Raw genomic sequence first — 15,949 nt, 5'->3', positions numbered from 1 at the left:
CCAGGTTCCCCCATAGTCATCTCTTCTCAAGTGTAATCATGCCTAGTTCTTTAACCTTTCTCCATAAATCAGGTTTTCTAAGCATTTTATCATTTTTGTTGCTGTCCTCTGGATTCTCTCCAATTTGTCCATATCTTTCCTAAATTGTGGTGTCCAGAAGTGGACACTGTACTCTAGCTGAGGCCTTGCCAGTGATGAGTAGAGCAGGACAAATACCACTTGTCTTACATACAAGACTCCTCTTAATACACCCCAGAACTGTATTTAGCTTTTTTGCAGCTGCGTCATATTGATGATGACTTAATCAGTTGGTGATCCACTATATTCCCCAGACCCTTTTTGGCAGTACTACCATCCCCATGTATTAGTCATTCCCCTTGTATTAGTTGTGCATTTGATTGTGCAATTGTATATTTAATTCCTGGTCATCCTCTGCCAAATTATCACAATAAAAGTTATGGGACAGTCATCTGTTCCATCTTTCAAATGTAGATGCTAAAATACAATACAATCCCTGCAACTGTTCAACTTAATCAAAGTTTGAAAGTCAAATAATTGACTCAAATTAGAAAAAGAGCATAATCCTAAGTAAACAGCACCAACCCTGGGACCTGCTTCTGTATTCCCTACGCACCCAAAACTCCCATAGGCTTGGGAGATTTGCCTGAATGAGACTGCTGGAGTTATGTACTGTTTATGTTGTAGTCACAACCTAAGGTCCCAAACATGATCATGGTCCCATTTTACTCGGTGCTATAGAAACATACAAAGATAAGGTCCCTGTCCTAAAGAAATCTCAACAGGCAGCAGTTAATCTTCAGATGAGAAATCACTGAGCCAGCAACTAAACTTTTCTGGCTGCATTGCCTCAGGAACGGGACAAGGACCCCATTGTGATTCTGGGAATTACAATCTGCTCCCCCAATTTTGCCAGCCTTTTTTGTGGTGTAGCTTGTTTCTTCCTTTGCACCACTCTTCTTCATAGGAGTATGATAAGCAGTTGCTTTCCCTCCTCCTGTGCAGTGTTTGCTGTCGGTAGTGCACAGCCAAGCTCACAATTGAGCCCTAAGGGACAGGTTCATCATCATGGCCAGCGTCAAACTTCAGAGATCAGTTCACAAACACCAGGGTGCTACAACATTGTGATATACTCACCTCCTGCAGGGAAAGCTCAAAATCGGGACACAGGTCATGGCAAGTAAAACAAAGTAAATACTTTATTTCATACTGTGTGTCATTGTTGAGTCTGCCTGCCTTGCCTGTTAATCACTGAGACTTCAGAACAGTTTTCTGTATTTGTTTTGAAATCATTTTGGCTCATTTTTAAGTTGCAGGCTCAGAAGCTACCCTCCATTCAACTGTATATGTCCCCTTTTAACTTCTCAGAAGTTACCTGGGATAGGAAGGATTCTGGTTCCAGTCATGCAGCATCGCTCACGCACTTTCAGAATCCCATTTAGCACAGAAATAGCTGCTCCAGAGAATATCATCCCTCACTAAGGGCTCAATCCGGCAAGGTCCACTCTGGGTCCAGTCAGCAAAGCACTTACTTGCATTCTTCACTTTAAGCCAGATGAGTAGGCCCATTGAAGTCAATGAGAATACCAACATGATTAAAGTTAAGCAAGTCTTTAAGTTCTTTTGATCAAAGCCAGAGTGCTCAGCACCTTGCAGGATCAAGCCCCAAGTGATGCCTTAAAAGAAGGAACATAAATTATAAGAGAGTGAATTTAAAACCAAACAAACATGCAGCTAGTTTTGTTTTTTCATCAAATGTTTATTACATTATTCCATAAAGTTAGGTCATACAGAGTGCTTGGATTATCCAGGAAATGTATCATTTCCCTCAAGCAAGTGAGTCATGTCTACTAACAGCTGCTTCTCATTTTTAAAATGATGGTGTTAACCAAATATGCAATGTTTTAAATTATGTTTGTTTCTGTTTCCCTGCACTGCGGATCCTAAAGACCGCAGTTCTTACGAGCTTAACACAAAGGTAGATGATCCCCAGGACAGACCCTGACAGGAACAACAAAACATCCAGTAAGTACTGCTGATACCAGGACTGCTGAAAGGCATAAGGCTGGAGGTGAGCTCCTCCCCTTGCCTGGAGGACATGCTCTATCCATCGTCCCAGGCGTTGATCTGGCGGGAGCGGGTGGGAGTGATGAATTGTGCTCAGAGACATTACTGCAGATTTATACCTGTGTGAAGAGATTAAAATGCAGAGACTTGTGGTTATTAAATGATCATAGTTGAAAGCATGGCCAATGACGTTCTAAGCTATTGCTCCTGGGCAGGATTAAATTAAAGCAACCTAGGGCCCTAGCCATACCCTTTATGGGGTCTCGCTCTGGCTCTCCTTGGGGTGGCAGCTATCAGAGTTCAGATGAATGGGGCAATTCACAGCTCTTGGACCAAGGGGTCATGCCTGCCTGAGTTTGCAGTTATTTTTTGTAGGTTCGCTTTGCATCTATAAGGCCAGGTCTACGCTAAAAAGTTAGGTAGATCTAGCTACATCGTTTAAGGGTCTGCAAAACTCATGCTCCTGAGTGACTAGTTAAGCCAACCTAACCCCTGGGGTAGACAGCACTAGGTTGACAGAAGAATTCTTCTGTCTTCCTAGAAGAACCACTCCCATCGCTCTAGTGAGTGTCTACACTGAAGCGCTACAGCAGCAGAGCTGCAGCACTTTTAGTGAAGACATAGCCTCGGCATTAGAAACATAATTTAATGAACAAATTAAAGCTGCAATTCTGATCTCATCATGGAACTCCAGGAGTGGGGCCCCAGGCAAAGGTTTGTAATGTCTGTGCCTTAATCTAGACCTGCACAAGGCACTTTAATCATTGTGAAAATATATATATTTATTTTTTTTAACTTTAATGTTAAAAACATGTATAGAAAATCTGATGTACTAGGTCATCATCTAATAACTCACTGGCCTCATTTCCCACAGCGTTTGCTTTCAAAACATGTAATTTTTGAGGCTGTCTTTAACTCTATCCTTGAATGATCCAGTTTTGAAGGGGCATAGATAACCAATAATGCGCAATGAAAATAATAACCAATATGTGCAATGAAAACAAAACTAAAAGCCCTGAAACTGGGGCACAGCTTTTGAACATCTAAATTGTTCCAGAAACAAATATGTGACACGTAATAACTTCACTGGCTACAGATGTGTACTATGGGCCCAATCCTGTGAGGTACTGACTCCCAACAACTTCCCATTGAAGTCAACTGGAGTTGTGGCTGCTCGGAACCTCGAACTTAAATCCATACATATATCTGACTGATATTTTTGGCATTGACTTCAGTGGGAGCGGGAATGGACCATAAATCAGCCTTCATCCTGTTCCCATTTAAATCAATGGTAAAAGTTTCAGGCCTTAAATACAATAGGAAAATTCAGAGCCATAACCTTCTCTTGCTGCAACTCCATTGGTGGAAGCAAGGATTAAAGTACAGGGGAGTTGGGAGAGCAGAGTTTTCCTGCCTTTTCTTCTCCATTTGAGGAAGCAGTATTTCCCTACAACTCCTTGGATGGAGAGGTGAGATCTCCCCCATCCTGTTTCGATCTACTTTAACAACTGCCTGTAGGAATAGACCATATGGTGACAAAAGTGCCTGCACCCTGTCTACACTGCACTGCTGCTTTTGTTAACAATAGTGGAGAAATGTGGATCCAAACTATGCCAATGTAGACCTCATACCACTGATTTCACAGCGAACAGAACAGAACTACTGACAGGAACATACCTTTTGTCTTCTATAACTTGCTTCATTGTGCGAGTGAATTTGTCAGCTTTCAGTTGGTCTATTCGGAGAGTAATGCCCATATTTTTGGCCTCCACTCGGACCATGTTGTCATGCTGGTCCCCAAAAAGGGGTATTCCCACAACAGGGACCCCATGATAGATAGATTCCATCAAACTGTTCAGCCCCCCGTGGGTAACAAGCAGACGAGCCATAGGATGTCCTGGCCCAAACCAACAAAATATGTTATGTCAGTGGATGAAATTTCACCGTGTTTGCACAGGTTTTAAAAGTAATAATTCTTTCGATTTCTATTCATAAATGTACAGAATGTGTAGCTTTATAACTATTATTTATTACTTGCAGTATAATAATGGCTAGAGGCCCCAATCAAGATCAGGGCCTTGTTGTGCTAGTGTAACACTGATACACCCCGTCATCGGGGGGTGGGATTGAATCTGGGACTTCTGGAGCTTAGTGCATGAGCCCCTCCCGCTTGAGCTAAAAGCCATATGGCCCTTAGCTAAGGCTGTAGAGCAGACTCATTAATCTCTAAGTAGTCTTGGTGCCACTTGATGGGACAGAGCACCACACCCAGGAGGTGTGTGGGTTACACTGGATACTGTAAAAACACAGTACGAGACAATCCCCTACCTTGAAGAATTAATAATCTAAATAGACAAGACAGTCAAATGGTGGCAGGGGACAGATAGAGGAACTATAATAGATACCTGTGGCCATTTGGGAAATCTGTCTCTGTAAAACTTGTGAACTCTAGTTAGATTTTATGAACTTTGTATCATTATGCCTCAGTGAATATTGAATCTGGGGGTCGCCCACAGATAGAAAGCTGTTACAGGAGCATCCAGGCTCATTAATATTTGAATAGGTCTACCTTGGCCATACAGTGAGTTGGCTATAGGGAGTAGCTGAAAGGCAATAAAGTAATTTTTCCAGTCTGGACTTGAGTTGAGAAGTAACCAAAAAATGGATCACCTGATGGTTCACCTTGGTAACATTATGGGATTTTAAGGCTGACCAGGAGGGTCACCTGACAGAAGGGACAGGAAAGTTATAGGAGGACAAGGTCTACTCTTAGGGCTAGTCTACATTGGCAACGCTAAAGCACTGCCGTGGCAGCGCTTTAATGTGCCTTGTGTGGTCGTGGTGCAGCCACCTCAATGAGGGGCGTAGCTCCCAGCACTGGGGGCACAGCTACCAGCGCTGGGGCACTGTTTACACTGGCACTTTACAGCACTGCAACTTGCTGCACTCAGGGGGGTGATAGATACTCATCCCCCTGCGCTCACCCCCCTGAGCGAGAAAGTTGCAGCGCTGTTAATTGCCAGTGTCGACAAGCCCGTTGTAGTGCACACTCTCACTGACCAGAACAAGAAAACAAGACTCAACAGGAGGAAGGAAAGAGGAGAAAAGGGTCTTGGGACCCTAAAAGAACTGATCAAAACTCAAAAGGGTCTTGGACAGGTGAGGACACTGAAGGCATGTTTTTTGTGTGCAGGTTTTGTTGTGTTTCTGTATGGATCTGTAAGTCTCTATGTGTTTGTATGAGTAAAATGTGAGAGTATGCTTAAGAGCTTACTTTTCAAAGCCTCTGAGTTCCTTGCTTGACTTCTCACATGTCCCCAAATGGGGTAAATTGTAAGCTGGAATGTCCATGTGGGTGCAGCTCTGGGGAAGGTGGATTTCAGCTACTGGAGAGACTTGAGTGCTTCAGCACCAGTCTCGGGGATTTGCTTTATATAATGAAGAAGATCTAACAGAACGGCTGCTCTTTGTACTGGATGTTTTATCCTGTTACATGCACTAAGTTGGAGGGAAAGATATTGCAGCAGATCTTAGATACTTTCACATGAGCTGATATGTTGTAAGAGTGACAGTGTACCCCATAAGGAAACTATGCAAATAGAAAGTGTAAATGCGACTACTGAATGTGTATGTGTGTGTGTGTGTGGTGGTGGGAGGTTGCAGGGAGAGGCAAATCCTGAGAAGATAGTAGGTAAAGCAGGCAATGGCTTCTAGCCTTTGTTACATCATCCAAACTGTCAGCACTGAGCAACAGAGATCTTTTCTATCTGCTATCCCCATGGGGGGTGAGATCCTAATCACAGTTCCAAGCAGAGAACAGACAGTTTAAATTGTATATGCACAACCAAACCTGCACTCAGATGGATTATCACAGGATATTCTATGATGCATATGTAACTTCGACAGACCCCAGTTGTCAGCAGGCGGGATCAAACCTGGGACCTTTGGAGCTCAGTGCATGAGCCTCTACCGCATGAGCTAAAAGCCAAACAGGCTGTTAGCTAAGGCTGTAGAGCAAACTCATTTTCTCTCTCTCTAAGTATTTGGAAGAAGCGGATGTGCAAATTCAAAGGAGAAGTCAGTGTTATAAGTCCATAGTTCTGCTTTTAAGTAGAGCTCAGATAAAACAGGTCTGGACCCAGCTGGGAAATGCTCCTTGATGACATTTTCAAATTTGGTTTGGACTTGATATTGTACTATGGCTAAAACAAGAGACATTAGACAGTTCTTCACGCGGCCCCAGAAGTCCATGTGGTCAGCTAGGTTGGAATAAAATACTGGGACATAGGACAGGAGGCTAGGAATCCCAACCTGTGGTCCATTAGCAAAAGTTCCAGGAAACACCGCAACAAAAGGCAGGCCTAGTTTCTCTGCAACCAAGAAGGAGCAGGGATTAAAACCATCCATTACTGTTATGTCAAACTTTTCATCCTTCAAGGAATTCAGGATCTCTGATTCATTTAGTACGACGTGGCACTGGTAGGCCAAGTGGTTCATAAAATCCAAGTAACGGCTGAGGTCCTCTCTGGGGAAAGATAAGACCATTTAGTTAAGTATTATAGTTTAAGCCTACCTTAATTTCTACACAGGGCTATATTCACCTGGCTAAGAGTGTAAATCCCTGCGCACGTTATTGTCATTGATAAATCTCTGCCATGCAAATTTAAATATATAATAATATCTAGCTCTTATATATCACTTTTTATCAGTAGATCTCCTTTACAAAGGAAATCAGCATCACTAGCCCCATGTTACAAATGGTGAAACTTAGGCCCAGGGAGAAAAAGTGACTTGCCCAAGATCAGCCAGCAGGCCAATGGCAGAGCCAATAATAGAACCTAAATCTCCTGTCCAGTGTTCTATCTACAAAACACAACGCACCATTATTGGGTTCAGTGTGCAGGTGCTGGGCAGTATTTGGTGTCCTGTGATATACGGGAGGTCAAACTAGATGATCTGTTGGTGCCTTCTGACCTTAAACTCTGACACCAGGGGAAAGAAATGTAAAGAGTAACAACAACAACAAAATCAATGAGACTTAGGCACAGGTCCTCCAATGTATTTAGGTGCCTAACTTCCATTGATTTCAATAGGAGTTAGGTATCTTAACATCTGGATCTAGGCCTTAGCTCTTTTGAATATCCCACCCATATATCTTCCAGCTGATGCATACACAGAACTCTTCTTAAAGCTAAAGGGAGTTACAGGCACATTAAGTGGAGACAGCTCCTAATACGATAATTCTGAATAGAGTTGTGGAATTTAATAGGTCAGTAACCTACAGCCATTGTTCCAGATAAACTTTTAGCTCAAACATCCTTTCTCAACTGTGTCCCATGCAACAACTGTTGTTGTTTATATTCTAATGGCATTTGTATTCTGGTGGCTGAATTTGGGTACCCTTGCGCTCAGCACTGTGCAAACACAGAATTGGAGTCTCTTCTCATTTTGGTTGACTTATGCTACTGCTTAAACTGGATGAAGTTGCAGCAAATTACTATTACTATCACACCAAACTCTGCAGTTTTGGGGCTTGATCCTGCCGAGGGCAAGGCATCAGTTCTTGGTTGGTGTGCTCAAGGGTTCAGTGGAGGCTTTCAGTTAAAAACTGTATCTGCATTTGGGTGCTGGCACAGCCCAGAGATTCCTGCATCATGTTCATCCATCGTGCAACCCAACGCAGATCTGCTGGAACTGGGTGGGGCAGATGTGTCAGGATTCAAAATGAGCCAGATTTTCACACTGCTGAACTGTCCCAGTGGCCACAGTTTCCTTTCCTCCACCCCAATGCAGGATCAAGCTCTTAATGGTTAGATAGTGCGTTGCCATGTTTGTCAGTTACATTCAAGGATCAAATTTTCTGCTATTGTCAATGGATGAAACTCCACTGCAGTCAATGAAATCACACGCAGAAAAATTGACACTGCGCTTCTTAAATTAGGCTAGTAAAAATGCAGAGTAACTTCACATCTACGAAAGAGAACTGGGATTAACCTTCTGCTTTATCAATTTATTTAAAGTGCAGTAAATGTAGAGCTAATTGAATGATGGAAGAAATTGTTTATGAATTATTTAATAAAAAAAAGTCACAATCTGCCATGAATATTATTTGCAATCAGTTATTTGATTAGCTCTGGGCCTTTGTCCATGACTTGGGGATCCTGGTGCTGACTTTTTACCTTTCAGGGAGGCTCCCGCCCTACATATGTGAGTGGGAGTGTTTTGGCTGATTTGGGGCCATCACAAAGGAGGCGAGCCGTGTGACAGATATGAATTCTCCCAGGTTAGTCAGTGCTGTGTTGACCATTAATACAGGGGACATAAGTGGTTCATAGGCCTTGAGCTAGCCCTCTGTGCAGGGATGAATTCTGGGAAGCAGGGACACAACAACCAGAAATTCTGAACCTTGAAGCAGAGGGTAGAAAATTTCATACAGACTGAAGTAGTTAATTCCATATCATTTCATGCTTCCTCTGTTTCTTTGTTTTGGTCCTCATTTGGGTCTTAGCCCCACATTTGAACCTTGGCCATAAATCGAGAACTACAATGATCAGCCTGAGCACCACACCGTGAAAAGTTCTGGGTTTTCTTGGTCCGTCCCCCGCCCCCCCCAAAGTAAAGACTGCACGGGGGGTAGGTCTGATTTTGAAATGAAGAACTTGGTTTTAATGAATAACCTAATTCAGTGCAATTTTATCTTGCAGCAGGTATATCCAGGCATAAACATTGTATTGAACTGTGTGGGTCTGAGAGAGAGAGATGGAGTCCAGTCACTCAAAAACTATATTTTTAAAAGCCCTCTTCACTATCCCAACTGTAATAAACAGGAATCTGATATTTTTAGCTATCAAGAATGGCAGAGCTTTTTCCAGACAGTTTAAACTCCTTAAGAAATTGTGCATAACAATGATGATAAAGTAATACCTGCCCTTCAGAAAATCCTCCGTGTAGTCAGCAAACCACTTCTCATATTCCTTGAGGTAGTCCTGGCTAGCAGACCAAGCTGTAATTTGGTAGGTATCGGGCTGCTCATATTTTCGCCCTAAAAATATGCATAATTAAAAAATAGACATTTTCCTTAAGCACACCTACATTTAATACAACCTTAATTTTTTTTTGTACAGCCTTTTTGGAAAATAAGATTAACAATTTTTTAAAAATTGAATCTGATGAGAAATTAATAAGTAGTTTATTTTTTAACCACCCAGGTTTATAAGGATGGGAATCATCCAGTCTCACAGGAAGTCCTGCAGGAGGAGAAGAAAACTCTCTGGGAACTCACCCTTATAGAGTTTACCCAAATTGTTCCATCTGATGATTGTTCCCTCCACAGTGGAACAGGCACTGATTTGGCCCACACAACCCACCAATCCCCCAAGATTCATCTGAATCTCAGGATTAGCTAAGTGACATGATGGGTTATACAAGCTCCACACTTGGCAACCTGAGAGTAATGAGGGATTGTGGGCTCAGTCGGCCTTTTCCTGCCACACCAGTGAGAGATGTCCGAGGTGGAGGCAGGAGCTTAAAAGGGGAGAGCACAGCACAGCTGGTGGCACACTAGAGTGGAAAGCAGACTTGAGTCCTCAGCTCCTGGAGAAGGGCTGGCTGAAGGCAAAAGCTCCTTGAGCAACTGTTGCCTGATGCCCTGCACCCTCCCTAAAGGAAAGGAAAGAATTGGTGGGGCAATTCTTGTATATTAGCCTGTGAGCCCAGTTGGGGCCACAGCCTACCAGAAGCCCTCGGATGGAAGAGAGCTTTATCTTACCAGTGGAGCAGTTATTATGTTCATTTCTTTTTGTGTTCATTGCCAACCCTGAAAAGGGCAGACTGTCTGGGACTGATTATCTTATGACTGTACTGGCATGGTGGAATGCCCAGACATTGCAGACTAGAGGCCAGATGAATGCAGAAGCCCACCTTGGGCCTTAGGGGGCAATCTGGGCAAGAAATGCAGTGCCAAGGTCCAGAGATATGTATGCAAAGACCCTGTGCTTTTCCTCAGGCTACAGGACTCCTCACCTCCTCCTTGCTACCTGGCACCATGGTTCCACTGGAGACATGAACATTCACCATGAGTGTGAGTGAGTTAGCGACATGCATGTCCAGTCTCTCTTCATCAGAACATTGCTGTAAGCAACTAACTCTTGTCCCCAAAGTACTTTGTGTGTGCTATGTTTTAAAAACCCTAATAAACCCAAAGTAGTCCAGAACACTCCTAGATGTTTCTCTTCACTGAGGGCTACTGCCCTGCCTAATTCTGTTCCCTACAGTCAGCACTTTCATAGCTAGAGCTGTCATTTAAAAAAATGTTCTTGCAGGATTTTATTTATTTATTTTTTAAATGGCTGAGGCATTTTTTGCTCACATTTGCCAAAAATAGTCACCTGAGAAGGCAGAAAACTTTCATCCCAGGAGCTGAATGTTTTGAAAAGTTATAAGAAATTGAAAATGGATTTATAATGGAAAAGCTTAAGGACCTTAAATATGACAAGAACTAACTGTAAGAATGATCAAAGAGCCTAGCTTGTACCTGCTATGCATATGCTTTTACTAGTTATATATAATATTTATATTACTTTGGTAATAAGCTCTTCTGGGAAAGGTGCCTTTACCTGGGATCATCAGAACACCTGTCTGTAGTAACATTCTGACTTCATGACCTCTATTATGAAGGACTTGTGAAATTTCATCCATCATAAGATAATGGCTTCCTCCTATGGATTAAAAAAGATGACAGATTATGCAATTCCCATTTTAATATGTAGATAACGCTGACAAATGCTGATAAAGTTTGGCTTCAAAAGCAGCAGCAGTAAATGGAGACATTTGCAGTGATATTTATTTATAGTTTCACTATGTAAACAAGCTAAATTGGGCTAAATGTTTTTTTCCTGTGGTAACTCCATTTAAGACAATTGGCCCAATAGTGTCCAGTGTTTTTAAGACAAATGTGTCCCTACCCTTTTTTTAAATTTTACTTTTACAAACTGTAAAATGCTAATTGTATAGACCTCATACTGTTAACATCTAGCTGACCATTTTCTATAGAGCCCATTGAGTTATTTGTATTGCAGTAGTGCCCAAAGGCCCCAATCAGCATCAGGGTCCCATTGTGCTAGGGCAGTACAGGCACATGACAAGATATGAAGCCAGAGCCTTAGCTGGTGTCCCTGGAGCTATGTCCGGGTACTGCTTAATGTAAGTGGGAGCTAAGAGTGCTCTGCAGCACTTCACAGCATCAGGCCCTAAGCTCATGGGGCTTGATCCTGTACTACTGAACTCAAGGGGGGTCTGTCGGTTCCTCAGAGGGGCAGAAGCTACCTGTGGATGGGGGTGCAAAGAGATTGGAGGGGGAACAAAGGGAGCTACTGAGACTTGTGATAGGGAAGTGTAGGGCAGCCAGCTCCAGGCTGGGAAAGGGCATCCCAGCAGTCCTACTACCATTCTTGGGCGGCTGGTGCCTTGTTTTCCCCCAAGCCTTTCTCAGCAGCTGGTGCCCTCTTCACCGACACCCTCTGTCCCATCCCCTACCCTGATGGCTGGTGCATGGGCTCCTGCTCCTGTCCCAGTGTCTCTTCCAGGACCAGGGCCGTAACTAGCTATTTTGGCACCCGAGGCAAGAATATAAAATTGCGCCTCCTCCCCCCACAAAACACACACACACACACACACACACACACACACATACACACACACACACACCCAGCGCCGCCCGCCCCGCGGAAACAAACCCATCTTCCACTCTCCTTGCCTTCCCAAACTGCTGACTAGATAAAGCCATCAGCTCACAAGGCTGCCTAGGCTCATTCAGACTTTCCGTACCAGGCACATTGCCACTCCCAACAGATAAACTGCTGCTCTTCTCACTACACTGAGCTACTTCCAGCAAATCACAGTCACCCTTTTCAGGTTCACTTTTACAAGCTGCACTAGCCAACAATCCATCACCCATCCAAAATCTACCCTTTCCTTCCTCAGTTAGGGCTTTCACCTGACCATCCACTTTAATCTGCCCCTGAGAAACATTTTCCTGACCAATGAGATCTTTCTGCTCTTGATCTAACTCCAGATTCACTTCTGAGACATTAGACAGACATTCAGAAACTTCATTTACAGACAAACAGCTCTTCTCCTCAGACAAACCTTTGGAGAAACCCGCCCCAGGCAAATCATTGCCCACAATAGACACAGGTTTAAGATCATTCCTGTCCTGTGACTGGCTACCTGGACTGAACAAAGCTTTAACATTTTCCCCAATCAAAAGATCTTTAGGCAATAACTTCCTTACACCAGCTATAACTTCATGCTGAGTACCATTCCATTCAAGTGGATTCTGGCTAAAGGCACACTTACAGGCTTACAGTAAACTCATAGAGGACTACAACATTCACACTCTGATTTGGTAAGTAATCTTCCTTTTTGACAAGATCTGCTTTAAAAAGAGTGATGTTAGAAGCCATAATTTGCCCTAAACAGCTTTTACCATTGACTTTTACACTCTCTATGAATTTTTCATTACCACTCCCATACATAGCATTGGCATAAGTTATGGAGCTACCCTCTACTGAACACACAGTAACAGTATTTACATAAAAGGTGGCAGTGTTTGGGGTACATTTGGTTACACCCAGACAACTGCTCAGAATTATACAACATACCAACATTGTTATAAACTGGACTTTCAAGAGGATACAATTTCTGCTGTTCTTCCCTTGCTTTTTTGACTTGGAGCTGAAGTCTTTCCACTTTTGCCTTAGCTTCTAGTTCCTGCAATCGAATTTCTGCCAGTTTTTGTTCATGCTCAAGTTGCAGTTTACTTGCTGCCTTTTGCATTCCAATTGCTTCTGCAGCTTCTGTAGCATCAGGTAAGGGCTCTGCTCCTGCCTTCTGATTACTAGCCATTAACAGATTTCTCAGTTATTGATTTGTAGCTTTCTTTCTGAACCTTATCCACTTTTCTGAACACAAATCTTTCAGGGCTTTTTTGCCAAGGCCCTCATATGCTCTTTGCTCACCCATTGCAACTGCTCTTTAATCAACCAAACTCTCAATCCCAAAAATCAAAATTGGATAGCCTGGGGTTCTGACCCAAAGCTTAATTGACCCAGTTCTGTGGATCCTAGCACGACTACACCACTGTAACGATGCTGGTTCTGGCGGGACCCAACTGAGAGTATCAATTCAGGACAAATTGCTTAAAACAGGGCAGTTACAGCCCAAGGCGGGGGGTTTTCCACCTCTAAGGCAAACCAAACCAGCCAGACAAAGAGGACTTTGGTCTCACCCCAGTGGCTAACCACAAGTCACACAAGCAATTCCCTTAGAAACTCCAGTTTCCCAGTATCACCACCAGTGCCACTCGTTATGGGGACAAATGGTCATGAAAATCAATACCCCAGTAAAAGAAAAAGGGTTCTCCCAATCCCAAAGGACCAAGCCCCAGACCCAGGCCAATATACAAACCAGATCTTACCCACAAATCACTCCATTGCCAATCCTTTAGAATCTAAAATCTAAAGGTTTATTCATAAAAGGAAAAAAATATAGATGAGAGCAAGAATTGGTTAAATGGAATCAATTACATACAGTAATGGCAAAGTTCTTGGTTCAGGCTTGTAGCAGTGATAGAATAAATTGCAGGTTTAAATCAAGTCTCTGGAGTACATCCACAGCTGGGATGGGTCATTCAGTCCTTTGTTCAGAGCTTCAGTTTGTAGCAAAGTCCCTCCAGAGGTAAGAAGCAGGACTGAAGACAAGATGGAGATGAGGCATCAGCCTTTTACAGTCTTTTCCAGGTGTAAGAACACCTCTTTGTTCTCACTGTGGAATATTACAGCAAAATGAAGTCTGGAGTCATATGGGCAAGTCCCTGCATACTTTGCTGAGTTACAAGGCGTATCTGCCTTCTCTCAATGGGTCAATTGTATATCTGATGGTCCTTAATAGGCCATCAAGCAGGCTAGGCAGAGCTAACACCAACTTGTCTGAGATGTCACCCAGAAGCATAGCATAAGTTTGAAATACAGACAGTATAGAGCCAACCTTCATAACTTCAACTACAAAAGTGATACACACATAAAGAGCATAATCATAACCAGCAAACCATAACCTTGTCTTAGACACCTCATTTGACCCCCTTTATACAAGATTTGGTGCCACTACAGGAATTTGGTTGCATCCATGTTCTATACGGTCCCAGATTATGTCAATAATGTCACAGCCAAAAAGGAAGGTGGTGGGTGGGGGAAGAAACAGCACGCATAGGGTGACCAGATCACAGCAGTAAAATAGTACCCGCCCCCTCCCCGCTCGGCCCCACCATCACACCCCTCTTCACCCCCTAGCTCCCCGCTGGCTTGCTGCGTCCCTCCTAGTCAGTCCCCCACCCACCACTCACCTTTCACCTTCTCCCTCCCCTGCCAGAAATCCCCATGCCCGCGCCTAGAACCCCTGATGGCTCACTGCTCACCTCTTTGCCCACCCACCCGCTTGCCCACCTGCTCACCCCCGACTCACCGCTCGCCCTCCCACCCCAAGTATAAAGCCTCATTCAAAGACCCAGGGGGTCACTATATTAATGCACACACCAGTCAATCAATGCAGTACCAAAAATTAAAATACTGAAAATGGATGCCCCCCTCCATCCACCAACTTGCCTCCTCATCCCCCCTCCAAGTATGGGGGCAGCAGGTTTGTAGAAATTTTGGTGGTGCCCCCCACCTGCTTAAGGCTCTGCGAGGGAGTTTGGGTGGGGGGAGGAGGTCTGGGGTGCAGGCCCTGGGTTGGGGCAGGGGATTGGGTTGTAGGACAGGGGATTGGGTTGTAGGTTGGGCTCTGGGATTGAGTCTGGGGTGCAGGCTCTGGGACAGAGTTTGGGTGCTGGGTGCAGGCTCCGGGCTGGGGCACAGGGTGGGGTGCAGGATGGGTGGAGGAGTGCAGGCTCTGGGAGGGAGTGCAGAGGGCTGGGTGCAGGCTCTGGGACAGAGTTTGGGGGCCGGAGAGGGGGTGTGGGCTCTGGGAGGGGGTGGTGGGTGCTGGGGGGGAGGGGACTGCCATCACATGTGGCTTCCTTCCTCCTCTGCTGCCCCTCACCATAGCCTCACTGAGGGTGGGGGATGGGGCTGCCCCTTGCCCAGTTTGCAGGAGTGGTGGCTGGGGGGGCGCGGATCACAGTGTCAAACACTCACCAAAGCCCCAGCAGCTGCTCAGGTGAGTGAGGTCCACTGCCGATGATCCTGTCGCCCACCGGAAGCCCCCTCAGCGTCTCCTCCAGGTGGGTGCCAGGGAGGGGAGGGCTGCATCTGAGAAGCATGTGTGTGGCTCCGTCCTCCCCCTCTCCCCTTCCTGACTTGCAGCAGCCAGCTGCTCGCCCTCAGCTCTCTGACGGCCAGCGTCTCTGGTTGCCATAGAGGCAGCAGCAACCAGGAGAGCAGCTTTCGGTCCAGCAGAGACACTTGCGCCCCTCGGCTCTGAGTGCCCGAGGCAAGTGCCTCACTCGCTTCGCCCTCGTTACGGCACTGGCCGGGACCCACTGTGGCTGGAAAAAGGGCCCAGGCTGGGCAGTCTTACCCAGGGCCGGCTCCAGGCACCAGCTTAACAAGCAGGTGCTTGGGGCGGCCAAGGGAGAGGGGCGGCACCTGCGGCAATTCGGGGGCAGCAGGTCCCTCATTCCCTCTAGGAGCGAAGGACCTGCCGCTGAACTGCCGCCGCCGATCGCGGCATTTTTTTTTTTTTTTTTTGCTTGGGGCGGCAGAAATGCTGGAGCTGGCCCTGGTCTTACCTGCCCCCCATCTCCTCTGCTGCAGTGGCCACTCCAGCCCTTCCTCTGGGTCCCACTCGTATCTCATGTGTATGGGGGGGG

General features: G+C 45.0%; 1 protein-coding gene across 1 annotated transcript in view; it reads right to left on the bottom strand.

Moving 5' to 3' along the window:
* Positions 1-1,793: 1,793 nt before the first annotated feature.
* The window catches only part of LOC112104608 (UDP-glucuronosyltransferase 3A1-like), a 15,738-nt gene continuing 1,582 nt past the window's right edge, over positions 1,794-15,949 (bottom strand). Inside the window, exons 2-7 of the mRNA XM_026649224.1 lie at positions 10,701-10,802; positions 9,010-9,127; positions 6,125-6,610; positions 4,414-4,430; positions 3,763-3,982; positions 1,794-2,204 (exon numbers count right to left, since the gene is read on the bottom strand). Coding sequence (XP_026505009.1) covers positions 1,928-2,204; positions 3,763-3,982; positions 4,414-4,430; positions 6,125-6,610; positions 9,010-9,127; positions 10,701-10,802 — 1,220 coding nt within the window. The 3' untranslated portion in view covers positions 1,794-1,927. The remainder of the gene's footprint in view (positions 2,205-3,762; positions 3,983-4,413; positions 4,431-6,124; positions 6,611-9,009; positions 9,128-10,700; positions 10,803-15,949) is intronic.

The sequence above is a fragment of the Terrapene carolina genome, unplaced genomic scaffold (assembly GCF_002925995.2).
Source record: "Terrapene carolina triunguis isolate 2854851 unplaced genomic scaffold, T_m_triunguis-2.0 Scaffold69, whole genome shotgun sequence".
Taxonomy (NCBI): domain Eukaryota; kingdom Metazoa; phylum Chordata; order Testudines; family Emydidae; genus Terrapene; species Terrapene triunguis.
This window is presented reverse-complemented; position numbering and strand designations above follow the sequence as displayed.